This window comes from Mesoplodon mirus, assembly GCF_964341445.2.
Source record: "Mesoplodon mirus genome assembly, chromosome: 19".
In the NCBI taxonomy this organism is placed as follows: Eukaryota; Metazoa; Chordata; class Mammalia; order Artiodactyla; family Ziphiidae; genus Mesoplodon; species Mesoplodon mirus.
In genome coordinates, this window is record NC_138995.1 from 59,203,806 (window position 1) to 59,228,383 (window position 24,578).

General features: G+C 51.9%; 2 protein-coding genes across 3 annotated transcripts; one reads left to right on the forward strand and one right to left on the reverse strand.

The window, feature by feature from the left end:
• Positions 1–1,017: 1,017 nt before the first annotated feature.
• Positions 1,018–8,848, reverse strand: NAPSA (napsin A aspartic peptidase). Its single transcript, XM_082608066.1, has 9 exons — positions 8,549–8,848; positions 5,001–5,142; positions 4,778–4,901; positions 4,468–4,586; positions 3,922–4,121; positions 2,508–2,630; positions 2,152–2,296; positions 1,509–1,607; positions 1,018–1,309 (listed from the first exon to the last, which is right to left on the reverse strand). The coding sequence occupies exons 1-9, from the start codon at positions 8,611–8,613 to the stop codon at positions 1,118–1,120; spliced, it is 1,209 nt and encodes a 402-aa protein (XP_082464192.1). The 5' UTR covers positions 8,614–8,848; the 3' UTR covers positions 1,018–1,117.
• Positions 8,849–17,892: 9,044 nt separating this feature from the next.
• NR1H2 (nuclear receptor subfamily 1 group H member 2) lies at positions 17,893–24,029 on the forward strand. Of its 2 annotated transcripts, XM_082606839.1 has the most exons (9): positions 17,893–18,021; positions 18,512–18,573; positions 18,657–18,776; positions 19,097–19,387; positions 19,470–19,729; positions 19,942–20,121; positions 20,769–20,868; positions 22,938–23,146; positions 23,464–24,029. In XM_082606839.1, exons 2-9 carry the CDS (start codon positions 18,531–18,533, stop codon positions 23,608–23,610), a joined length of 1,350 nt encoding a protein of 449 aa, XP_082462965.1. In that variant the 5' UTR covers positions 17,893–18,021; positions 18,512–18,530; the 3' UTR covers positions 23,611–24,029. The 2 variants fall into 2 exon arrangements, with proteins under 2 accessions (XP_082462965.1, XP_082462966.1); XM_082606840.1 differs by lacking the exon at positions 19,097–19,387.
• Positions 24,030–24,578: the final 549 nt, after the last annotated feature.

The window sequence follows — 24,578 nt, forward strand, 5'->3', positions numbered from 1 at the left end:
CCCATTCCTATCAGTTCTAAATCCAGGAAAGACGATCTTCCAGGCACTAAAGCTGAAAATGTGGGGACTCTCTGCCTACGATCCTTGGTCCCCCGAGACCCTCCAATTACCTCTCCGCTGTAACCTTTGAGTCCTCCTCTCCCGAGTCCCCCGCCTCCAAAACTGGGATTTAGGCTGTCTTACCGCCCCCGGACCCTGTGCCTTCTCCCCCTCCCCCGTACTCACCCCAAGTCGAGGCGGGGCGGGGATGGGGGAATCCGAGATTGGCGATGGGGGGAGGGGTGACCCAGCCCCGCAGCTCTGGGCAGCGAGAGGCTGCGGAGGGGGGTAGTGACATCATCGCCGGAGGAGGGGCAGCTCAGCTCCCCCCAACCCGGGGAGCCCCAAGGGTAGAGAAGAACAGGAGATTAAGTGTGAAGGAATGGTATCCCCTCCCCTTAGAACAAGGGTTGGAAAACCCTTTACGATTTCAGCCACCCCCCACTGCCACCTGTCGCTGCCGTCGCGACCTGTCGCCTCCCACGCGTGTTGTGGCTGCGCCCGCCCCGTTAGGACGTGAACACCGCCTAGACTACAACGTCCGTGATGCTCCGCGGCGTCGAGTGCCTTTGAGGAGAGGCAGTGTAGGCGAGGGGCTTCATGGGCTTCGTAGTATAGGACCCTCGCACCAGTGTGCGCCTTGGAGAGGAGTGATACCTTTCTCCTTCCTTTCTTTCTCAACTCCAGAGAGCCGGACACTAACTTTTTTCTGAAAAAAATCACGCGCTTAAAAAAAAAGGGTGGGGGGCTTCCCTGGTGGCGCAGTGGTTGGGAGTCTGCCTGCCGATGCAGGGGACACGGGTTCGTGCCCCGGTCCGGGAAGATCCCACGTGCCGCGGAGCGGCTGGGCCCGTGAGCCATGGCCGCTGAGCCTGCGCGTCCGGAACCTGGGCTCCGCAACGGGAGAGGCCACAACAGTGAGAGGCCCGCGTGCAGCAAAAAAAAAAAAAAAAAAAAAAAAAAAGGAAGAGACCCAGGTAAGTTTAATAGAAAGTGGATTTTTACTGAGTATCGGGGGATGCGCATGCGCGTAACCAGGGCCTCAACCGGAGAACTGCGCCTGCGCAAGCCCACCCCTTCACTGTCCTGCTCCACGAGCTCGAGCGCGCCCAAGCCCCACTCGCGCCCCGCTTTCCCTGTCGCCACGGTCGAAGACGACCACGTAGCTGCGCAAGAAGACATCACCGAGGATCCAGAGGGGCCCTGCGGGCGGAGGCATGTCCAGAGCCTGGAAGCCAGACAAGCAGAGACGGGCGCCACCCCGAGCAATCTACAAGGCGACAAGACGGATCACAGGTGTCGTGTCACGCCCACCGGTGTTCCTTCTTCCTAGGAGCCAGAGCTTCGCCCCACCCACTACCGTGGGCACTAGAAATGTTTATGTGGTCCCTGCTTGGCCTTAGTGATGTCTCACTCCCAGCCCCACCCTCTCAACGCGTCACTCTGACGTCATTGTGACTGCCACCTACCTGGATGATGTAGTCCTGGGCCGTGAGGTTAAACCAGACCCCGCCAAGGCGGAAGGAGACTGGGGGGAGCGTTGGGATTTTCGAGCACTGGATGAGGTACTGAGGGAAAAGAGGAGCAAGTAGAGACGAGGGGTTCCTTCTCTGCTCAAATTCTTTCCGTGACTCCCCAGTGCAACAGGGGAATGTCCGTTTTGGGCAGCTAGGTATTCAGGACCTTGTGTGGTCAGGCTCTGCTGTCTTCTGTAGCCTTATTGGCTTTTCCCTCACTCCTATATAGTTGTTGCCACTTCCCCTAGGCTCCCATTTGATCAACACCTCGTTTCCTCTAATTGAAAATCAAAAACTGGTGGCCCACGGGCCATACTGGGCCTATAGGTGTATGTAATTAGTCTTATACTAATTATAAGTTTACTCACTCTCATCGGTCCTGTCCCCGGAGTCACTTAGAGTAGACACTTGGGAGGTGTCCTTGCTTCCTCTCACTAACCCCCGGGCTCTCACTCACAAGGTCCAGTGCTTTCAGCCCGTGCATACCTCTTGGCCATGCGATTCCCACCCGCAGGCCGGAGCATCCTGCCCAATGTCCACCATTAAATCCCTGTTAGCCTCCCCAGCCCCCACCCACCAAACACCAGGTCCTCACCTCCCCCATTAGCAGGGGGACTCCCCCAGTGGCTGCCTGCAGGGCCCGGATCTCCTCAGTGGGTCCCGTGATGAGAGACGTTCCTGTGTCCAGAATGGCAGCACAGCCCCGGGCACAAAGAGTCAGCCCTGTGCCAACCTCCACACTGTGAGGCAGAAGGAGGCAGTCATTAGAGCCAGCAAGCATCCTAGGAGGCCAGACCCCCAGCCCCCTCCTCCTGCAGAGCCAGGAGTCCCGGCCCACAATCCCTCCTCCGTCAGACCTAGGAGTCTGGGTCCTCGGCTCCCTTCACCCCAGGACACTGGATTTTAGGCTTTAGCCCACTCCTCCCCGACCTAGGAGGCCAGGTTCCTCACCGCTCCATGTGGATCTGCCAGTAGGCAGGGATCGTGACTGGCACAAAGGTGAGGGGTGGGATGTAGTGTGCTGGGTCCGAGCCACCCAGGACCAGCTCTCCGCCATCAGCTGCCTCAGGGTCCCTGCAGAAGCAGACAGCTGTAGGTGTCATGGGCATTTCTCCTGCCAGCCCCAGGAGTGGCCAAGGGAGGGACTTCTGCCAATGGGGTGGTGTCTGGGTTCTAGGTGGGATAGTGGGATGCAGGCAGGGCCTTGATGTTGGGACTGGAAGCAAGGCAAGAAGTGAAGAGAAGTGGGGCTTTTCTTGGTGGAGGTTAGGATTTTAGGGTCTTGGGAGCTTCCTGAAGTGGGCATAGGACTTCTTGGTTTGACTGTAGAAGGTAGAGCTTTTGGTGGGAGTGGAGCATTGAGGTTTCTGAATTGGCCTTGGAAGGTGTGATTGTGAGGAATCAGTCTCCCCGAGTGGATGATGAGACTTTCTGAACTGCATGTCTAGAACTTCCGGGGAATTAGACTTCCTCAGTTGGCTGAGAATGATAGGAAGGGGGGGGCACTTCCTGGAAGTGTGGAAGGTCAGGATCTACTAAGAGGTGGGTGGGGGGATTCCCTGGCTGTTCAGTGGTTAGGACTCCGCCCTTCCACTGCAGGGGGCACAAGTTGCAGGAAAAAAAAAAAAAAAAAAAAAAGAGGTGGGTGGGACCTCCTGGGTTGGACGTCTGGATAACTGAAGGGACGTAGAATTTCCTGCCTGGAGACTACCTGGTTAACAGCTTGGGCTTTCTGAGCATAAGTTTTAAGCTTCCTAAAAGGTAGATGTAACTTCTTAGATTAAAATGGGCAATTCCTGGGCTTCCCTGGTGGCGCAGTGGTTGAGAGTCCGCCTGCTGATGCAGGGGACACGGGTTCGTGCCCCGGTCCGGGAAGATCCCACATGCCGCGGAGCAGCTGGGCCCGTGAGCCATGGCCGCTGAGCCTGCGCATCCAGAGCCTGTGCTCCGCAACGGGAGACGCCACAACAGTGAGAGGCCCGCGTACCGCAAAAAAAAAAAAAAAAAAAAAAAAAAAAAAGGGCAATTCCTGACTTCTGACATGTGTTCTCAAATGGAATTGGGATTTCTTTATGGTGAAGATGGGGTTTTTAAATTCAGTATTTGATTGGGTAGGGCATGGAATTTCCTGGTTTGAGTTTGAAACATGGAACGTTTTAAATGATGGTGAGTTTCTTTAGTAGGTCTTAAGGTGTTGCTTAGTGAGTGGAACCTATGAATAGGGTTCATGTGTTTCTTATATTGGGGCAGTGACTTCCTGAATGGAGAGTGGGACTTCCTTTATTGGGCAAGGGACTTCCTGAAGGAGGGCAGAACTTCCTTCTTGGGGCTAGGACTCAGAGGAAGGTAGGCCCTCCGCCATTACCTGTTGAGGTAGAAGGAGAAGACAGGCTTATCCAGAAGCCCCTGGTCCACCAGTCTATCCAGCGGGGGCCGAACTCCTCCCACAGCCAGAACGGGAAAACCGAGGCCCAATACCCCATCGAAGTGGGCAAATGTGAAGACCAGGCTGGGCTCCCACAGAGCCTCCCCAAAAATCACCGATGCACCTGTGATTCCCCCAATCTGGGGTAGATTCAAATGGAGTAAGTTACTTCCGGGAGGACATTACCTACACGTCTCTGAAGTCTCCCAAACCAAGGCATGAATCCCAGGTCTGGGGACATCTGTAAACAACTCCAACTGCCTAGGAAGCTTTGCCTCGTAACTTGAGAAGGCCCACCCCTGCCTGGGAAGCCCCGCCCCGCCCGGCCCCGCCCGGCCCTCTTCCCCAGGAAGCCCGGCCTTGCAATTCAAAAGCCCCATCCGTTTACCCAGGAGGCCCCGCCTCTTCAAGCCCCTCCCTAAACCAGATAATCTTAGAGATGGGCTTCTCCCAGGCTCAAGCCTTCCCGGGGCCAAGGTCACGCACAGTCAGCTTGTCCTCACTCAGGATACCCTCTAAGCGGCCAGTTCCGTATTGAATGGCAAACTTGGTCCCATTGGGCCGGAAGGAGCTGGAGGCTTTGGTGTTGAAGCGGTGGTGGAGCCCTAGGTCAGAAGGTGAGGGAGCTGTCACTGGGGGAAAGAGGTCTCCCCAGTGCCTCCTGCCTCTCCAGCCAACTCACCTGTGAGGGTGCGTTGGAAGAGAACAGGTCCTCAAAAACCCTTGGGAAGGCCGGGCCCAGCCCCCCTTCTCCCTTTACCCCCATGCAGCCTTATTCTCCCCCATGACAGCTCACAGCAGGGCAGACTGAAGAAGTGGCATCTCACGGACGGGACCCAGAGATTGGAGGAACCAGTGTCAAAGACGACAGAGAAGTTTTGGGGGGGCGTTCCCAGCCCAATTTCCCCATAATACTGGACCTGATGGCAAAACAGGAGAGGTCCTGGATGAAGAGCTTGACTTCAAGGGCAGGAAGGTTGGGGACGGCGGGGGGCTGTGGGGGGCTGTGACTCACTCACGTTCATGTAGTTGGAGAGAGGCACAAAGAAGTCCTTGTCCCCAGGGGATGGAGCCCCCAACCTGGGGGGCTCTGCTGGCTTATCCCATCCCCTCAGTGGGTTCAGGGCCCTGAGTCCAGTGTAGGCTCTGCGAAGTGGGATCCTGTGGGGGAAAGAGATCCCAACAGCTAAGGAGCTACCCTTTCTGGAGATCCTCTATAACAGACTTCCCCAAATAGGATATAATGACAATGTAAGCACCTCCATGGCCCTATAGTAATAGTCATTACCAGAAACCCTACCAAACACCTACCAAACCACGATGACAAATTTCCCCAAAGATTCTACAAGAGTGCACCATTCCAAACAGGCTTTCCCCAAAACGTTTCAATAAAAGACCTTCCAAATTATGTAAAGTAAGCCATTCCAGAATGGACATACGCAAAGTTTTCCAAAGACCCTAACATATGCTGGGGTGGGGGGCCGCGGTGGTGGAGGGATGGATGGGGAGTTTGGGATTAGCAGATGCAGACTCTTATGTATATATCAATAGAATGGATAAACAACAAGGCCCTACTGCATAGCACAGGGAACTGTATTCAATATCCTGTGATAAACCATAATGGAAACGAATATATATATAGCATATATATCTGAATCACTTTGCTGTACAGTGGAAATTAACACAACATTGTAAATCAACTATACTTTAATAAAATAAACTTTTAAAAATGCCCAAAACCCCAACATAAAACTAGCCTTTGCAAAAGCCCTTACATACTTTCAGTGCTGGGGGAAAAATGTAAGCACCAAATCCCAATTTTACTTTTTACAGTAAAATATATTCCAGATATATCAAATGTACATCACACTTAATGTGCAGTGTAAAATTATAAGAGCACTGGAAGTAAAGTTTCATGATTCTAGAAAAAGGAGGGCTTTTCTCAGAAAAGATGGGAAGATCAGAAATCATGGGAGAAATATTGATAAGGCTGTCTCTAAAGTTTTAAACTTCTGTACACCCTTCCCCCAACATACAAAGTTAAAAGAGAAAAAAATCTAGTGGAAATAATTACAAGTTGTATGTCAAAGAGTTAGTATCTCTAAAATGCAAAGAGCTTCTACAAATAAATAAGATAAGCAACCCTGTGCTGGGAGGCACTTATTCATGAGTCTTATATTTCTGCAGAGACACAGACTGCCTATGTCCAGAGTGTCTTTTCACGGATTTTGTTTAGTGAACAGCCTTGGAAGACAGAGAGTGTCTCTCTCTGGAGCAAAGGGCAGGCAGGCATATGATCCATTATAAAAGATTCAAGCCTAGGGTTTCCCCTGCTGTGATGCACCTCACCACTTGTGCGCATATCACCTGACTCCATTCCTTTCACCCTGTGGGAACCGAGGCTCCCAAAAAGGCTCCCAGAAATCTGGCACAAAACTGGCTACTGCTGTTGCTGGGAGTACTAAACTGTCCTTCGCCTCACACCTGGGGATCTTGTGTCTTCCACCAGCAGCCATGAAACCGTGGCAAACTAGCTTTACAGTTCTTGACATTAAGTAGGAAAATGGTCAAAAGAAATAAGCAGGTAAGTTTCAAAAGAATTGCAACTTCTAAACACATGGAAAGATGTTCAACCCTGATAGTTACCAAAGAAATGGGAATACCAAGAGTGAGAGACCTTTTCTTTTTCTTTCTTTCTTTTTCTTTTTCCCCCTGCAGATTGGCACAGAATTACCAATACTCACTGTTGGCTAGGAGGTTAGGAGGTGTAGATTGACACAAACTTTCTGGAGGATAGTTTGGTAACTTCATGAGTCAAAATTGGGAGTGCAGCTTTTAAGCCAATTAGTTTTAATTCTAGGAATTTCATCTATAGGAGATCATTAGACAAGTGCACAAAGAAGTGTTTATGAGGATGTGCCTGATTTTGAAAACTGTTGTCCATGCAATGGCCAACGCTGGGTACATCTCAGCTCTGCTCTAAAACATGCCTCGGGCTTCCCTGGTGGCGCAGTGGTTGAGAGTCTGCCTGCCGATGCAGGGGACACGGGTTCGTGCCCCGGTCCGGGAAGATCCCACATGCCGCGGAGCGGCTGGGCCCGTGAGCCATGGCCGCTGAGCCTGTGCGTCCGGAGCCTGTGCTCCGCAACAGGAGAGGCCACAACAGTGAGAGGCCTGCATACTGCAAAAAAAAAAAAAAAAAAAAAAAATTCCTAGAATGGAATCCATTCAGCCACTAAAAAGGGGAAAGTAGTTCTCTATGCCAGTGGTTTTGCAAAGTTGTTTTGAAGCAGAATCACCTAGAGCAGGGGTGATAGGAAAAGTTTTTTTGTAAAGGTTTTGCAGGCCATCTATCTCTGTTGCAACTACTCATTCTGTCAATATAGCACAAAAGCAGCCATAGGCAACATGTAAACAAATGAACATGGCTGAATTCCATTCAGCTTTATTTGCAAAAACAGCTGGTAGGCTGGACTTGGCTCTTGAGCTGAGTGTTTTGCCAATCCCTGACCTAGAGGGCTAGTTAAAATTTAGAACTGCTAAATTACTTTTTTTCTTTTTCTTTTCTTTTCTTTTTTGGCCACACCATGCATCATGCAGGATCTTAATTACCCGACCAGGGATCAAACCCATGCCCTCTGCATTGGGAGTACGGAGTCTTAATCACTGGACCACCTGGGAAGTCCCTAGAACTGCTCATTTCTGATTGAGTAGGTCTAGGATGGAGCCTGAGGATCTGCATTTCTAACAAGTTCCTGGGGCCTGCTCAAGCGGATGTTGGTGGTCCTGAGTCGACTCAGAGAATCATTGCTTTTTGCGTTGATTTGGGAAGTGGCTATGACCTCTTAAGTTCAAAAAGTAGGTTAGCAAACATCATATGCAGTAATCTTTTTGTACCTGCCTGTAGTTTCTCCTTGGGGCCCTGCCCCCCACATCTTTGCAGCCACCACCCATGACTTAGTCTTTGAGAGGCTTAAGAATGTGAAGTGGTGAAAAAGTGTTTCCTGGAAAAGTAGACCGCCCCCCTCCCCTCATCAAGAGTTCCAGAGAGTGGAGAGAAGAGAGGAGAGGAAGGGAGAGATTGGGGGAGGCACCAGAGGTGGGGGGGAGGTCATAGGAGTCCCCAAAACGGAACTTCTTGAGACTTCAACAATTTGGAAGATGCGAATCTGGGGGAGTCTCAATTTAAATGTCACAGATCTGGGTCTCCAAGATCTGTTGGAAGACGGGTGTCACAGGTCTGGAGATCTCAGTACCATATCATCAAAGCTCAGGGTGGGATCAGCAGAGTTCTCCCAAAAAATGTGTACTAAGAAGATTGGGACGGTCCCCAACTAAGGGTCTCAGGGTGCAGGACCTTAGACTCAAAGGGCTTGGGTCTTACGAGATATCAGGGTGGACCCCTCAGGGGTGAGAGCCCAATTTGGAGATCTGGGAACCCAAAAGATAGGAATCATGGATTGTGGGGTGTCAGGTTTGGGGGTCGCTGGACTGGGGAGCCCCAGACTTGAAGGGTAAGAGGGAGGGAGTCCGCCCCAGGTTTTGGGGTGGTGGGGGTCCCCATTACCGGATCAACGTGGCCCCAGTGGGCTCCATGGTCAGCAACGGTAGCAGCAGCAGTGGCAGAGACATCTCTGGGGACCCGTGTGGACCCAGGCGTCCTGCGGCTCCGTTTTCTTTCCCCGGAGACTGCGCCCTGTTCACTGCCCACTTCCAGGTTTGAGAGGTGCCTAAGACACGAAGTTTCTTGGTGGGTGATGTGGGAGTGTTGGGTGGTATTTGGGGAGGAATGTGCCAAATACTTTGGTAGCGTCGCCGGCAGTATTGGCGTGCCTCACTCCCGTGGTGGTGGAGAGTCTCCTGCGCCCCTCCCTTACCCATTCTTTAGCTACTGTTGCTTTTACTTATAACTATCACTTCAGTTTTTCTGTGACTCATTAACCACAAGAGTTTTCTGGGGCAAACAAATGTATGGGCGGGGCGTTTGTGAAAGGATGGGGGAAGGAAGAGAGGGTCAGGCTAGACGTCTTCTGCCCCATATTAAGTGGGACCTGCCAACGTGTCAGGACCCCTGACTCCTATTGTTTTATTTGGAAAACACTGAAACACACACACAAAAAGTCCATAGCCCTACCACCACTGAAGAAGCATAAAAATAATTTGCAGTGTCTCTCTGTCTGCCCCCTTTTCCATAATTAAGTTTCTCAAATATTTAGGAGCACCCAAAAACCCAGTTTAAAAGTGCCCTAGATTTCTGGGTACCACCCTCAGAGATTCTGGCTCCAGAGGCCTGAGACAGAGCCCAAGAATCTGCCAGAAAAACAATTCATTTACATTATTTCAACTGTGTTAATGTTATTTCCATTTACAAGGACTGGGTAGACCTAGAGAAAAGCAACTTGGGAGAGTGTACTAGTTAGTTAATGCTGTGTAAAAATCACCCCCAAACTGAGTGCTTTAAGACAGAAAGAATCATTTATTATTATTTTTGGGGGGCTTTCTGCGTTAAAGCTTTGAAAGTAGCTTGACCATGCAGTTCTGGCTCATAGGGTTGCAGACAGATGTCAGCTGAGGCTGCCATCATCTGAAGGCTTCAGTAAGGCCAGAGGATCCGCTTTCAAAATGGTTGGGGCCCCACCTCTTGAACTTGGGTTTCCTTTAGGATGTTGTAGCAGGGAAGTCCCTTAGGTAGATGCTGGAGGAACGTGATCTTCAGGGTGGAGTTACAAAGAGGGAGGGCCTAGGACCCGCAAGTTTCAGGAAGCATCCTCAGCAGCACCACGGGAAGTGTGGGCATTCAGTGAAGAGGAATCCTAAAGGAACAAAGGCTTAAGCATTGTACAAATAATTATGCAAGAGAGAGAAGGAAATATTGCAGGAGGGAGAGTTTTGAATAGGGAGAGGAGAAGGGATTCAGTGCCTAAGTGGAGGGGTTGGCCTCTTACAGATTGTCCACACATGGTCATGGGAGGGACAGCAGTGTACCTCTGAAGGTGAGCAAGTAGTGTCCCTAAGGCAAGCATGGGGAAGTTTCTTTCTGATTGCTTCTATTTTTTTCAGCAAAAGAAGAAGTGAGAATGAAAAGGGCGAGGGCTGCGAGAGGTTTAGAGAAAGAAGATGAGAAAATGATTTCTTAGGGACTGGAGAAGAAAACTGTGGCAGCCTTGCAGTTTGGTTCTGAGTGTTTGCAGTCACACATCTGAAGTGTGTCCACTCACAAGCTCAGCTGGGTGAGAGCAGGCACACAGACGCAGTGAATTCATTTTAACCAGAGTTGGGGTTTTGCCAGGCGAGTATGACCGAGGGAGAAAGAGTAAGGGCGTTAATGTTATTTGTGCAAGGGCACGATTATGGTGGTTGACCACAGAATCTATGTAGCCTAAGGAAGGGAGGACATGAGAGATGAGGGAAACAGGAAAAGAAGGGTAGGATCAAAGGATCAGAGATACCAAAGGCATTACAGAATTGAAAGGCCCTATATGATTAGGCCTCACCCCCTCCTTGACATCATCTCTTCTCACTCCCCCTCCTTCACTCTTGGCTGTTCCTCAAACATCCCAGACATACTCCTGCCTCAGGGCCTTTGCACAGGCTGTTCTGTCCAAATGTTTTCCCTCCAGAAAACCTTACTCACTCCCTCTCCTCCTTCAAATCTTTGCTTAAATGCCACCTTCTTAGTGAAGTCTACCCTGTTTACCCTATTGAATATGTCAACCATCCTCCCCCAGAATTTCCAATCTCCTTTACCCTGATCTGTTTTTTCCCCATAGCACTTGACATCTTCTAACATTTCATTAACTGAAATTAACACGACATAATTAATGTCATCAGTAGTAAACCACATGCTTCTTAGAATCAGTGATACTTTTTTTTTTTTTTTTTTTTGTGGTACGCGGGCCTCTCACTGTTGTGGCCTCTCCCGTTGCAGAGCACAGGCTCCGGACACGCAGGCTCAGCGGCCATGGCTCAGGGGCCCAGCCGCTCCGCGGCATGTGGGATCTTCCTGGACCGGGGCACGAACCCGTGTCCCCTGCATCAGCAGGCGGACTCTCAACCACTGCGCCACCAGGGAAGCCCAGTGATACTTTTTAATTAATTAATTAGTTTATTTATTTTTGGCTGCATTGGGTCTTCATTGCTGCGCGCAGGCTTTCTCTAGTTGCTGCGAGCAGGGGCTACTTTTCGTTGCGGTGCGCGGGCTTCTCATTGCGGTGGCTTCTCTTGTTGAGGAGCTCGAGCTCTAGGCGCGCGGTCTTCAGTAGTTGTGGCCCGCGGGCTCAGTAGTTGTGGCTCGCGGGCTCTAGAGTGCAGGCTCAGTAGTTGTGGCGCACGGGCTTAGTTGCTCCGCGGCATGTGGGATCTTCTCGGACCAGGGCTCAAACCCGTGTCCCCTGCACTGGCAGGCAGACTCTCAACCACTGCGCCACCAGGGAAGTCCCAGTGATACTTTCTATACTGGTAATTTACTTATTATCTTTAACATTTGTTTCCCCATTAGAATCTGATCTCCACAACATCAGGGATCTTGGTCTGTTTCACTTGCCACTCTGTCCTCAGCACCTAGGACAGCGCCTGGCATCTTGCAAAGGGTCAATAACTATTTTTAACAACCCACTTTGAGCACTTGCTGCGCTGAGGGATCTCCCTGACACAGCAGGTGGACGGCCAGTTTCTCTACAGTAACTCTCCCCACATCTCCCCCTCCTCTGTCTCAGCAGTTGGAATACTCAGTCTTTTTTTTCCTTTGCTTTTAAATTTTATTTATTTATTTATTTTTGGCTGCGTTGAGTCCTCGTTGCTTCGCGCAGGCTTTCTCTAGTTGCAGCGAGCGGGGGCTACTCTTCGTTGCGGTGCGCGGGCTTCTCATTGCGGTGGCTTCTCTTGTTGCGGAGCGCAGGCTCTATGCGCGCGGGCTTCACTAGTTGTCCCAGACCAGGGCTTGAACCCGTGAACCCCTGCATTGGCAGGCGGATTCTCAACCACTGCGCCACCAGGGAAGCCCGGAATACTCAGTCTTGACACCTCAGAGTCCCCCCTCAGACCGGATTTTGCATCTTCCGGCCCCAATTTTTTTTTGGCCGTGCTGCGCGGCATGCTGGATCTTAGTTCCCCGACCAGGGATCGAACCCGTGCCCCCTGCAGTGGAAGCAAGGAGTCTTGCCCACTGGGCCACCAGGGAAGTCCCCGGTCCCAATTCTCTAAGATTAAGTGGTTTCTGAAAGGTCTTGCCTGCAAATCCGTAAATGCTCACACGGTGGTGGTATGGGCCTATTTTCTCAGACAAGATCCGCTCTTTCACAACCCGCCTCCCCCCCATCAGTGTCTTCTTTTTCTTTAAAGAGTTCTAGTTTATGATTTAGTCAAACTCTAGGAATTATACTCGTAACAGGTAGAAATGTAAAGCCTTGTGATTATTCTCTATTCAGTAAGGGGAAAAATATTTTCTTTTTGAAAAATATTTTCTGATCAGTCTATTTTACATGAATTCTGATAATACAGTTTCATTTGTTTTTCCACATAAACTTCCCGAAAATGTTTTTAAAAATTAGTATACACGCTACAAAAATGGTTGACTCTATACGCATCGTTTTTACATTGACAATAATATTTGATCAACTTTCTTGTAGTTATGAACCAGTCTCTTAATTCAACTTAATTTACTGAGATCCAACAAGTATTTATTAAGCACCTTCCCCAAGGCAGCAATTTGTTTTGAAAAAAATTTAATTTTTAAACTTTACCTTCCTCCCTGGTTTCTTGAGCTGAAATCCTGGAACACATGGGTCTCTTTCAAGCCTCCCTGCTTTTGTCCCTGTGTTTCCCGTTGCCTGAAATGGTGACACAAAGAAGTCAGGTAAGTTAGTCCTCTCTGACTGCCCCCTGCCTAAGGTAGCTGGGAGATGTATTCCGAACACAATCGGCAAACGAGACCTGGATCACCCGTATTCTGTCAAATAGTGGTTTGTAACCGGGTCGACTTCCAACACCAGACCAGGAGCCCTCGAGGTAAGTCTCAGGCCTGACACCTTTCTCCAGACTCAGAACAATCAAGCCTCAAGATTCGACTGGATAAAGAGTTACTAGATTCTTCCTTTCTTTCTTCCTTTTTTTCTTTTTGGAGATTGTCCTTTTTTTTTTTTTTTTTTTTTTACTTTTTAAGGAATGTTTGTGACAACTATATAATTTTCAAGGTTAATGACATATTGATTCACAATAATGAAAGTCTCCTTTATCTACGTATTAGTGTCCTGAAGGTAGCTTAATTTACATAATCATAAATTACATTTTAACTGTCTTCATGAGCTTGTTCACCATTTGATGAAAACATAAACGGTAATTTTATTTGGGCTCAATTGTGGACATACTGCATTTATGCAGCATTAGAAAATAGCATTTAGGGGACTTCCTGGTGGTCCAGTGGGTAAGACTCCTCACTGCCAACTCAGGGAGCCCGGGTTCGATCCCTGGTCGGGAAATAGATCCCACATGCTGCAACTATCCGTGCGTGATGCCTCAAACACCCTGCGCAGCCAAAATAAGTAAATAAATAAATATTTTTTAAGTTAAAAGAAAAAAGAAAATAGCATTTTAATCTAACCAGCAAGTTAGGCTCATTACAAAAAATAAGAATATTGGTTAAAACTCTTTTCTTTTTTAAATTTAAATTTAAATTGTTTTGGCTGCGCCGCGTGGCATGCGGGATCTTAGTTCTCCGACCAAGGATGGGACCTACGCCCCCTGCAGTGGACGCGCTGGAGTCTTAACCACTGGACCGCCAGGGAAGTCCCTACTAGACTTTTCGTGGCGGGGTGGGGGGGCGGCGGGCGTGGGTTGAAGCTCCAGACACCTTGGAGTCAGCCTCCAGGCCTGGCTTTCGCTCACTGCCCTTATTACTTTTGCGGGAGTTCCACTGGCCAGAACAGAGTCACGTGATCACACCTAGCTGCAAGGGCAGGTGGGAAATGTAGTCCACTTGTGTCACCCTGGACAAGGGACTGTTTTTTGTGAATTCTCAGCCAGTGTTGAACACATTTAGCCCACAGGTCCTCATGATTGGATCTGTGTTCCCTCTATGATCTTATCTTGTATCTTCATCCCACCCTACACAGCTCCAGCCATTCTGGCCTTCTTTGCCTGTTTTAGAACAAGCCAAAAGTATTCCTACCTTGTCTTACTGATAAGTTTATTAAGAGTTGGTCAGGGGATTTCCCTGGTGGTATAGTGGTTAAGGTAAAGCGCTTCCACTGCTGTGACCCAGGGTTCAATCCCTGGTTGGGAAACTGAGATCCCGCAAGCCATGCTGCCAAGATGAAAAAAAAAACAAAAAACACAACAACAACTAAACAAACAAAAAAACACTTGGTCATAATTTTGGAAAAATTGCATCACCCACTACAACACTGCCAGAGACATTTGAGTTGATGATATAGCATTCCTGCATCAGACTGCACTGTAGCTTTCAAATTCACAGTAATTCTATATTTTGAAGAAAGATTTGGCTGCCATATTTTTTCTGTCATCCACCTTTGTTGGTGTAAATATCATTTTGTTACAGACTAGCTGTTACCCCTGAACTCACAGACCACAGTGAGGCCAAACAAACCAAAACATGGGAGTTTGGAGCAGAGAAAGGTTTATGGCAGGGCAATGCAAGAACAGGTGGCGCATCTTCCAACCTTGAACTCCCCAAAGGGTTTCAGCAAAGTATTTTCAAAAAATTTTAATCTTATATTGGAGTATAGTTGATTAACAACGTTGTGTTATTTTCAGGTATACAGCAAAGTGATTCAGTTATACATATACATGTATCTATTCTTTTTCAAATTCTTTTCCCATTTAGGTGATTACAGAATATTGAGCAGAGTTCTCTGTGCTATACAGTAGGTCCTTGTTGGTTATCTATTTTAAATACTAGTGTGTACATGTCAATCCCAAACTCCCAATCTATCCCTCCCCCCTCATTTTTAAAAAAAAATAAATTTATTTACTTTTGGCTGCGTTGGGTCTTGGTTGCTGCATGCAGGCTTTCTCTAGTTGCAGCGAGTGGGGGCTACTCTTCGTTGCAGTGGGTGGGCTTCTCGTTGTGGTGGCTTCACTTGTTGTGGAGCACGGGCTCTAGGCTCTAGGCGCACGGGCTTCAGTAGTCGTGGAACATGGGCTTCAGTAGTTGTGGCTCGCAGGCTCTAGAGCACAGGCTCAGTAGTTGTGGCGCACAGGCTTAGTTGCTCCGCGGCATGTAGGATCTTCTCGGACCAGGGCTCGAACTCGTGTCCCCTGCATTGGCAGGCAGATTCTTAACCATTGCACCCCCAGGGAAGTCCTACCGCCCCCCCCCTCATTTTTAAAGGCAAGTTGAGGGAGGGGCAACCCAGGGTATGTGATCAGCTCGTGCATAGTTCTCTGCTTGGTTGATGTTGAGGTAACGGGGCAGTTAACACTATCAGTCCTTAGGTGCCAGTAGATCTGGGGGCTATGATCATCAAGTAGTTAATGTCTTACATTTGGTGGTGGTTCTTAGCATCTGAAAAACTCAGGAAATATGCATGAGATACTATTCTCTGTGTATAGTATCATGAGATACTATTATACTTCTGAAACTGTGTAACTCAAATTGGGACTTGAACCCACAGGCCAGGACTCAAACCCAGCCAAAACCTAGATTGGGACTTGAACCCAAGGTCTTTTAACGGAGATCACACACTTGGTCTCAGGACTTAATGAAGCTCAGGTTCTTGATGTCTCATTGCAGAAAGAATTCAGTGAGAGACAAAGTGATAGTAAGAAGTGAATTTATTTAGAGAGAAACACACTCCATAGACAGAGTGTGGGCCATCTCAGAAGGCGAGAGCGGCACGAGGATATGGGGTTGTCAATTTTTATAGGGGTGGGTAATTTCATAGGCTAATGAGTGGGAGAAGTATTCCAGCTATTTTGGGGAAGGGGTGGGGATTTCCAGTGATTAAGCCATTGCCCACTTTCTGACCTTTATGGTTGGACTTGGAACTATCGTGGCGCCTGTGGGTGTGTCATTTAGCTTGCTGATGTGTTACAATGAGTGTATACTGAGGCTCAAGGTCTAGTGGAAGTCGACTTGTCCGCCATCTTGGACCTATTTGGTTCTAATCAGGTTTATGTCGTGTCCTCGGGCTATGCCATTCTTTTAAAATTATGTCCTGCCCCCTTCTCTCCTGTTTCACTTCAGAGAGAATCTACAGCAGAGGATATAGTGGAGGAGTCTGTCATGGGAAGGCCCATTAGGGTCCTGCTTGGTTACAAACTGAGACTGAGAGTGACGTGACTTGCCCCCAAACTGTTGTCCATCTTCAGTCTATTTCAGCTGTTTGCACTTTTCTAACAGTGAAAAGTTAAAAATAATTTTCACCAGAATAAACATAGCTCACACATACTGGGCTCCTTATTTGAGCCTGGCCAGGTTCATGGTTTTTACCTCATTTAATCACAATGACAATGCAACAACAAACTCTTGTTGGTCCCAATTTACAGATGAGGAAACTGAGGTGCAGGGATAGTAAATAGCTTGGCTCAGCATTACACATTGAGGAAGTGGCAGAGACACCCATTCAGTCATCCCCCATGCCCATGTTAGCCACTCGTTTTATTGGTAAACATCCTCGGATGGAAATTTACACAGCTTGAAGGCCACGCTGGAATGGACAAAACAATCTACAAAGGAGTATGAAGCATATATCCCCATTAAAAAAAATACATATACGCTCAACATAGATCTGATTATCACGGTGGAAAGACTTTGGAACAATTTCCATCTTCTACCTGTTCAAGTATTCTGAGTTTTTTTGTTTGTTTTTGCCCTGCTGTGGGGCTTGCGGGATCTTAGTTCCCCAACCAGGGATTGAACGTGGGCCACGGCAGTGAAAGCACCCAGTCCTAACCACTGGACCTCCAGGGAATTCCCGAGTTTTCTTTAAAAACTATTATTTTTATCTTTTTCGTAGAGGAAGGTTACTTTTTAAAAGAATTATTCCTATCACCAATTTTTTTTTTTTTTGCGTACGCGGCCTCTCACTGTTGTGGCCTCTCCCGTTGCGGAGCACAGGCTCCAGACGCGCAGGCCCAGCGGCCATGGCTCATGGGCCCAGCGGCTCCGCGGCATGTGGGATCTTCCAGAACCGGGGCACGAACCCGTGTCCCCTGCATTGGCAGGCGGACTCTCAACCACTGCGCCACCAGGGAAGCCCACCAAATTATTTTTAAAATATATTTTTTCCAGGTTTTTTCTAGGTCTAGGTTTGTAATTTAACTTATTTATAAACCAATAAGCAGTGCACTTCCAAAATCGGAAAACTTACAACAACCCAGGAGGGACAAACGTGCTTTTAATCAGCCGTGTGCGAAAAGGATCTGTAGTCGTGGAGATGATGCAGAGTAAATCTTTGGCCCGTAAGCCCAGAGAAGCACAGGGCAGAGTTTAAAGCCACGCAGGGCGGGGCGGGAAGGTTTGGGTCTTGCCATGCCGCCCTCTTGCCCAACGCTTGATTGAATGGGTCCGGAACTCTTCTGCCAGCCCTCCATGGAACTATCCGGAAAGGTAAGCTTCCGGTTGGCATACGACTTCCGTGCGGGGCAGCTGATTAGGCTAGCCCTAGAGCGACCGGAATTCCGTCACCCTTACTCCCCGCCCACTCCCGGAAGTGACGCACGGTGGGGTTGCCGGAAGAAGTGGCGAAGTTAGTTTTGAGGGGACCCGGGTCGCGGCGGCGTGCCAGTGTACACAGAGGAGGAGGAAGAGAAGCAGACCAAGGGTACGCAAGCAGGTGCACTCGAGTGTGGGGAGACGCGGGAGGACCCCTGGGCCTGGGGCTTCCCGATGTTCCCCGCGCTCCTTGGCTCAGCCCCCTTCTCTCCTTCCACCGTCTCCCCTCCGTAGCTCGCGCAGCCCCCGGCTGTTTCCAGGGCAACGGGAGTAGGGGACCCCACGAGAGGCCGCCCACGAGACCCTCGCGCGCAGCCATGAGCCCCGCCCCCCACTGGTGTTCGGAGAGGGGCGGGACCTGGAGAGAGGTGTGGGGGCGGAGTATGATGGGAGGAGGTGGGGCGGGACCTGGAAGGGATGGGGAAGGACCTAGAAGGAAACGATATGTGGGCGGAGCATAATAGGAGGAGATGGGGTCAGAAGGAGAGGTAGGGGTGCTTCCTCGGCAGAAGTGGGGTGAGGAAGTGAGGGCCGAGCACTTGAAGCAGAAGGGACAGTATCTGGAAAAAGCCGGTGGGCGGGATCTGGAGTGGAGGCAGCCTAAAGGAGGGGCAGAGTCTAGAGGAGGGAGGGGCTTGAGACTCACCTGAAGGCTGTCCTGGAGCAGAAGGGGGCAGGCCCTATTGGAACTGGATGGGAGGGTATGTAGACTGGCAGGGACTGGGGGTGGGGTGTGTATGCAGTCGGGGAAGAGTCTGAGAGATGGAGGAAAGAGAGGTAGCCCCATGAAAACCTGTGGCTGGCCTAACCTGACCCCCCCTGGCCCCGCAAGGCTCTTAGTCCCCCTGTATTCTGCAGGCTGCTCCGTGACCCCACCATGTCCACCCCCGCCACGAGTTCCCTGGACACCCCCTTGCCTGGTGAGTGACCCCTTTCCCAACCCAGCCATCCCCCCGCCAGCAGATTATTGTCAGGAGAAACTCACTGTGCCTCCCTCTCCCAGGAAATGGCCCTAGCACCCCCTCTTCTTCACCTGATGGAAAGGAGGATGGCCCTGAGCCGTGCCCAGGGGCGGATCCTGATGTCCCAGGCACTGATGGGGCCAACTCAGCTTCCGTCGTGGGTGAGACGGGGTCCAGGGACATGGGCTGGGAGTTGGTATGGAGGCTTAGGGAGGGATCTAGAAAGGGAGAAAGATCAGAAATGGGGATGGGCAACCCCAGTTTCTTGTTGATTTTTTTCTTCTGTTAGTCCTTGACATCTCTTATTTTGACCCATTCTTTGGGATTCACTGACATACACATCTTTCCCTGTGAATTGCCATCTCCCTGGATCACTCTCCACACTCTGACTCTTTGCCTCCGATCTCTCATGGACCTGTCGCTCTGGCTGCCGTTTACCTCTGTGGCTCTGTCTCGCGTGGCTTCTGTCCACCAACGCCAGTCATCCTAGACACAGCAGAGGAGCCGGAGCGCAAGCGAAAGAAGGGCCCGGCTCCAAAGATGCTGGGCGACGAGCTGTGCCAGGTGTGCGGGGACACAGCCTCTGGCTTCCACTACAACGTGCTCAGCTGCGAAGGCTGCAAGGGCTTCTTCAGGCGAAGTGTGATCCGAGGCGGGGCCGGGCGCTACGCCTGCCGGGGCGGTGGAACCTGCCAGATGGATGCCTTCATGCGGCGCAAGTGCCAGCAATGCCGGCTGCGAAAATGCAAGGAGGCTGGGATGCGGGAGCAGTGTGAGTGCCAGGGAGGGAGCAGTGCCAGCCTGGCCCCTGCCCAGGCCTGGGACCTCTACTGAGGCCTGTGTCTCCCCAACAGGCGTCCTCTCCAAAGAACAGATCCGGAAGAAGAAGATACGGAAGCAGCAGCAGCAGTCGTCACCCACAGGGCTGGGAGTCAGCAGCAGCTCAGCCTCTGGGCCTGGGGCCTCCCCTGGAGGGTCTGACGGGGGTGGCCAGGGCTCCGGGGAAGGCGAGGGTGTCCAGTTAACAGCCGCTCAGGAACTAATGATCCAGCAATTGGTGGCGGCCCAGCTGCAGTGCAATAAACGCTCCTTCTCTGACCAGCCTAAAGTCACGGTACGGCCCCTTCCACAGCCTTGAGGGGCGATGGCCCCAGGAGGGTCAAGCTCAGAGGGCCACAGTCCAGGGCACGGGGAGAGAATGAGGCTCCAGAGGGCAGGGGCTTTGAGACGGGGGCCTCCTAGGGTGTAGACTTTGCCTCAAGGGGCCCCCATAGCCTTGGGCTTATGGAAGAAGTCCTGAGAGTAACCTGGCCCCCACGTCCCCAGCCCTGGCCCTTGGGCGCAGACCCGCAGTCCCGTGATGCTCGCCAGCAGCGTTTTGCCCACTTCACGGAGCTGGCCATCATCTCAGTCCAGGAGATCGTGGACTTTGCCAAGCAGGTGCCTGGCTTCCTGCAGCTGGGTCGTGAGGACCAGATCGCCCTCCTGAAGGCATCTACCATTGAGGTAATGGCCGGCCCGCCCAGCCTCAGGGAGGCCCTTCCATCCTGCCCTCAAGGAACCCCAGAGATAAGCCCCAGGACAGATGCTGGGAGCATAGTGGCAAGCCAGACTCTGGTCCTTGCCTTGGTGGGGATGGTATTCTACAGGAGATCAGAATACTAAACAAGTCGTCAGAGCCTCCCACGAGGCAAGGAGAGAAAGGAAACAGGCCTGAGGCTGAGAATAATTGAGGATTGGGCTGGAGGGACACACTTTAGGGAATGTGCTGAAAAGGCTTATTTAGGGAGTTGACATTTGAACCAAGCAATGGTAATGAATGAACATTGAATGCCTAGTGTATGCCGTGCCCTATTCCAAGTGCTGGGTGCGTGGTAGTAAACAAAGAGCTCTGCCCCGTGCCTCCTAACCACCTGGGGAGAGGGTCCTGAGTGGAGGAGGCTGGGGTGCCCAACCTGGAGGAGGGAGAGAGTTCGGAGTGTCCAACACGCTGACCGCAGTCCATGTGGCCGTGAGAACGGCAGGGCGGGGGTGGGGGAAGGTGAGGGATGATCCCGGCAAGATCAGGGCCCCCATTCAGGCCAGGAGAGGAAGGACAGTGGCTAAAGGGTCACTGTCAAACCCCTGCCCATCCCTCTCCCCCCCGCTCCCAGATCATGCTGCTGGAGACGGCCAGACGCTACAACCACGAGACTGAGTGCATCACGTTCCTGAAAGACTTCACCTACAGCAAGGATGACTTCCACCGCGCAGGTAAGGCCAAGTGCAGGCTGGGCGGTGGGGGCACAAGTGGCGCCCCTGCTGGGTCCGTGCTGGCTGCGAGATGCGGGGCCCTCTCTTCCCTGTCTGAGCCTCTGTTTCCTTATCTCCCAAGTGGGGTGAGGGTTGAGCCCACCTTGCAGTGAGACAGGAGCACGTTTACTGAGCACCGACTCTGCACAGTGGGACATAGTGCAGGATGAAACGGGTCTCTGCCCTCACATAGGGCATCTTGGTAAGAATTAAGAAAAGACACTCTCTCCTCCTCGAGCCTGGTCTCACATGAGGGAGGCTGGATCTCAATCCATCAGGAAATGCGCAACCTCCCCAGCCGTACAGGGCAGCCCTGGTCCCTGCCCTCCAAGAGCACTTCCTTGGGGATGTAACCTAGGCGATGGCCTTCTGGAGGAAGCGTAGTTGAACTGAGGCTAGAGGAGTGAGAAAGATCACCTAGGAAAAGGGAGGTGAGGAGTAGCATTAGCCACCAGGGAATGCACGTGCAAAGGCCTTGCTCCCTTGGCCTCTGGGCTTTCTCAGTGTGTCTTGTTCTCTCCCGTTCTCTCTCCCTGGGGCACCTCTCTGTACTCCTGGACATCTGCTCCTAACCTCATCTTTAACACCTGGCCCTTCCAACACCCAGGACAGTCCCAGTAACCCTTTGAGTATAAGCTTGGCAGGGGAGCACTGGGTTGTGGGGGAGTGTTTCTGGCAGGGAGGTCAGCATGTGCAAAGGTCCTGAGGTGGGGAAGAGCCGGGTGGTTTTAAGGAACCAGGAGGAGGCTTGGAGCACAGGGAGATGGGGCTGGAGAGGAGGTTGGTTCACATCACATCCCCTGCATCCTCTGCCATTACCGCAGTCTGCGCCTCAGTTGGTTCTCCTTGGAACATTGCAGGGGCCCCTCACTGGGCTTCTACCTCCACCCCAACCCAGTGTGTTTGTTCACACAGTCGTCAGAAGAATTCAGTTAACAACCAAGTTGGCTCATGTCCCTCCTGTGCTCAGAATTGTTCATGGCTCCCATCTCACTGGGAGAAAAGCCAAAGTCGTCACCTGGCCCCCAGGCCCTGCAGGGTGTGGCCCCCTCCCTCTCAGCCCTCATCTCCTGCCCTCTCCTCTCACTCACTCTCCTCCAGCCACACTGGCCTCCCTCTCACTGGAACCACTAACTGTGCTCCCGCCTCAGGGCTTCTGTACCTGCTGGTCCCTCTGTCCAGAACTAGGGGGACCGACTCATCCCAGTTGGCTTGGGACCTTCCCAACTTTAATACTAAAAGTCTCAGGGCCCAGGAAGTCTAGTTCCAGGCAAAACAGACGGGTGGTGCCCTACCTGGAACACTCACACATCCTGGTAACTTGCTCCCTCCCCTCCTTGGGGTCAGACACCCTGCATTGAGGGAGGCCTTCGTTCAATGTCACCCTATGGTGACCATCTTGTCTAAGATGTTGACACGATTCTCGTGGGCCCCAATTACCCTTCCCTGTGTTACCTTGATCCATAGAACTCAGAATCATCTCACAGGGTGGATAGTTTCCTTACATATTCGTCTACTATCTGTCCCCTCGAGCCCCAACGGTAAGTTCCACCGGGAGCAGGGGGCTTTGTCTTATAAACATCTCTACCCTGGGGCCTGGCATGCAGTAGGTGCTCAATCAAGTTTGATGAATGAATGAGTCTCGCCTGGCAATGACTTTGGGCTTCACTCGGAGAGCAGGGGAAGCCACCGCAGGGGGTGACATAATGTGACCTAGGCTTAAACTTCTTTCGTTTTCCCAAGGAGAGGAACCGGGAAGACAGGAAGGAAGTGAAGCGGGTGATGGGGTGGTAGAAGATTCTGAGTTAAGTGTTCATGCTCATTACTCGTTCCTTCATTCGGGCGAGAGGTATGGCACACCTACTACGTGCCAGGCACCCTGACAGGCAGTGGGATTACAGGGTGACCAGCACTCTCTACCTACTGCTGTTTCGCTCACCCTGCTGAAGGTGGGCAGCGCCAGGGGCCAGGCCCGGGGGCCGGTTTCAGGGTCGGGGGGGTTCATCGGGCCGGGCCTCCCACCTCTGCAGGCCTGCAGGTGGAATTCATCAACCCCATCTTCGAGTTCTCGCGGGCCATGAGGCGCCTGGGCCTGGACGATGCTGAGTACGCCCTCCTCATCGCCATCAACATCTTCTCGGCCGACAGGCCCAACGTGCAGGAGCCGAGCCGAGTCGAGGCGCTGCAGCAGCCCTACGTGGACGCGCTGCTGTCCTACACCCGCATCAAGAGGCCACAGGTGCCAGAGCCCGGCCCCTTCGGCCTGGGGAGGGACAGGAAGTCCAGACCCGTGTGGGGTCAGCCTGGGGCCAGGGGCCGGCTGCCTAGTCCCAGCCCAGCTCTGTCGCCGCCCCCGGCATCCCTGACGGCACTCTGAGCTCTGGTCAGCGTCCTCTCAGCAAGAGTGTGTCCTCGAGCCCCTGTCCCCTCCACAAGGAGCCGGGCCTAGTCCACGCACGGGGCGCCACACTGTCTGTCCTGGCTCGACCCACGGAGGGGCCCTCTTGGTGGTCTGAGGGGCTGACCCGCGCCCACTCCCTCCCGTCCCCCCCGCAGGACCAGCTGCGTTTCCCCCGCATGCTGATGAAGCTCGTGAGCCTGCGCACGCTCAGCTCCGTGCACTCGGAGCAGGTCTTCGCCCTGCGGCTCCAGGACAAGAAGCTGCCGCCTTTGCTATCCGAGATCTGGGACGTCCACGAATGAGGGGCCCGGCCACCCTGCCCCACCACCCTGCACCCTCCAGTGAATGAACACTGGGGTGTGGATGGGCCAGGCTGGGCCTGGGGTCCCGCCCTGTGGCTTGGAGCTCAGGCCCTGGCCCCGCCAGCCCTCAACCCTCAGGATGAGCCCCAGTCGGGGTCCGGGAGCCTCTCTCCCCGCCCACTGAGTCTTCCTGGGAGGGGTAGATGGGTCACAGATCACGACCTCTCCCAGCACTCCCAGCTGCCCTCCCTGCCCAGCTTACACCTCAAGCCTACCACGCAGTGCACCTTGGGATGCAGGGGAGGGCCTGTGGCTCCCCCAGAGCCCGAGAGACGCAGGCCCCCCTCCCTCTGCTCCTTTTATTTAATAAAAACTAAAAAAAAAAAAAAAACAGGAAAATAAAATATGAATAGAAACCTGCCCTGAGCCAGAGTGAGTCTGAGGTGGGGAGGGGCGGCCAGGGTCTTCATGGACACCAACCCCCGTGGACCTGGTGCTGAGATGGGAAGGGTTCAGGGTGATGTGACTAGGCGCTACGGGTGCCCAGGAGAGGCCCCTGACAACCTCACAGTCACCTCCCGGTGGTTGGAGCCCACTCCTGAAGGACAAGGAGGGTTTAAGTGGATGAGAAGGGGCTTTCATTCAATCAAGTATTGGCTGAAGTCTCCTGTGGGCCAGGCACTGTGCTGGCCATCCTGGGGTCACAGATGTCATTCATTCAGCAAAAATGTGTGAAGCATTTTGGGACTTCCCTGGTGGCGCAGTGGTTAAGAATCCACCTGCCAGTGCAGGGGACACGGGTTCGAACCCTGGTCCGGGAAGATCCCACATGCTGCAGAACAATTAAGCCCGTGCGCCACAACTACTGAGCCTGCGTTCTAGAGCCCGCACGCCACAACTACTGAAGTCCGTGCGCCTAGAGCCCGTGCTCCACAACAAGAGAAGCCCCCACAATGAGAAGCCCACGC

Excerpts from the sequence above, each read along its gene's own strand:
- NR1H2 (XM_082606839.1), top strand. The coding sequence starts at position 18,531 with ATGTCCACCCCCGCCACGAGTTCCCTGGACACCCCCTTGCCTG. Across the intron at positions 20,869-22,937 it reads GGATGACTTCCACCGCGCAG|GCCTGCAGGTGGAATTCATC; the intron begins GTAAGGCCAAGT and ends CCACCTCTGCAG. Across the intron at positions 23,147-23,463 it reads CCCGCATCAAGAGGCCACAG|GACCAGCTGCGTTTCCCCCG; the intron begins GTGCCAGAGCCC and ends TCCCCCCCGCAG.
- NAPSA (XM_082608066.1), bottom strand. The coding sequence starts at position 8,613 with ATGTCTCTGCCACTGCTGCTGCTACCGTTGCTGACCATGGAGCCCACT. Across the intron at positions 5,143-8,548 it reads ACTGGGGCCACGTTGATCCG|GATCCCACTTCGCAGAGCCT; the intron begins GTAATGGGGACC and ends TTTCCCCCACAG. Across the intron at positions 1,310-1,508 it reads CCCAGGACTACATCATCCAG|ATTGCTCGGGGTGGCGCCCG; the intron begins GTAGGTGGCAGT and ends GTCGCCTTGTAG.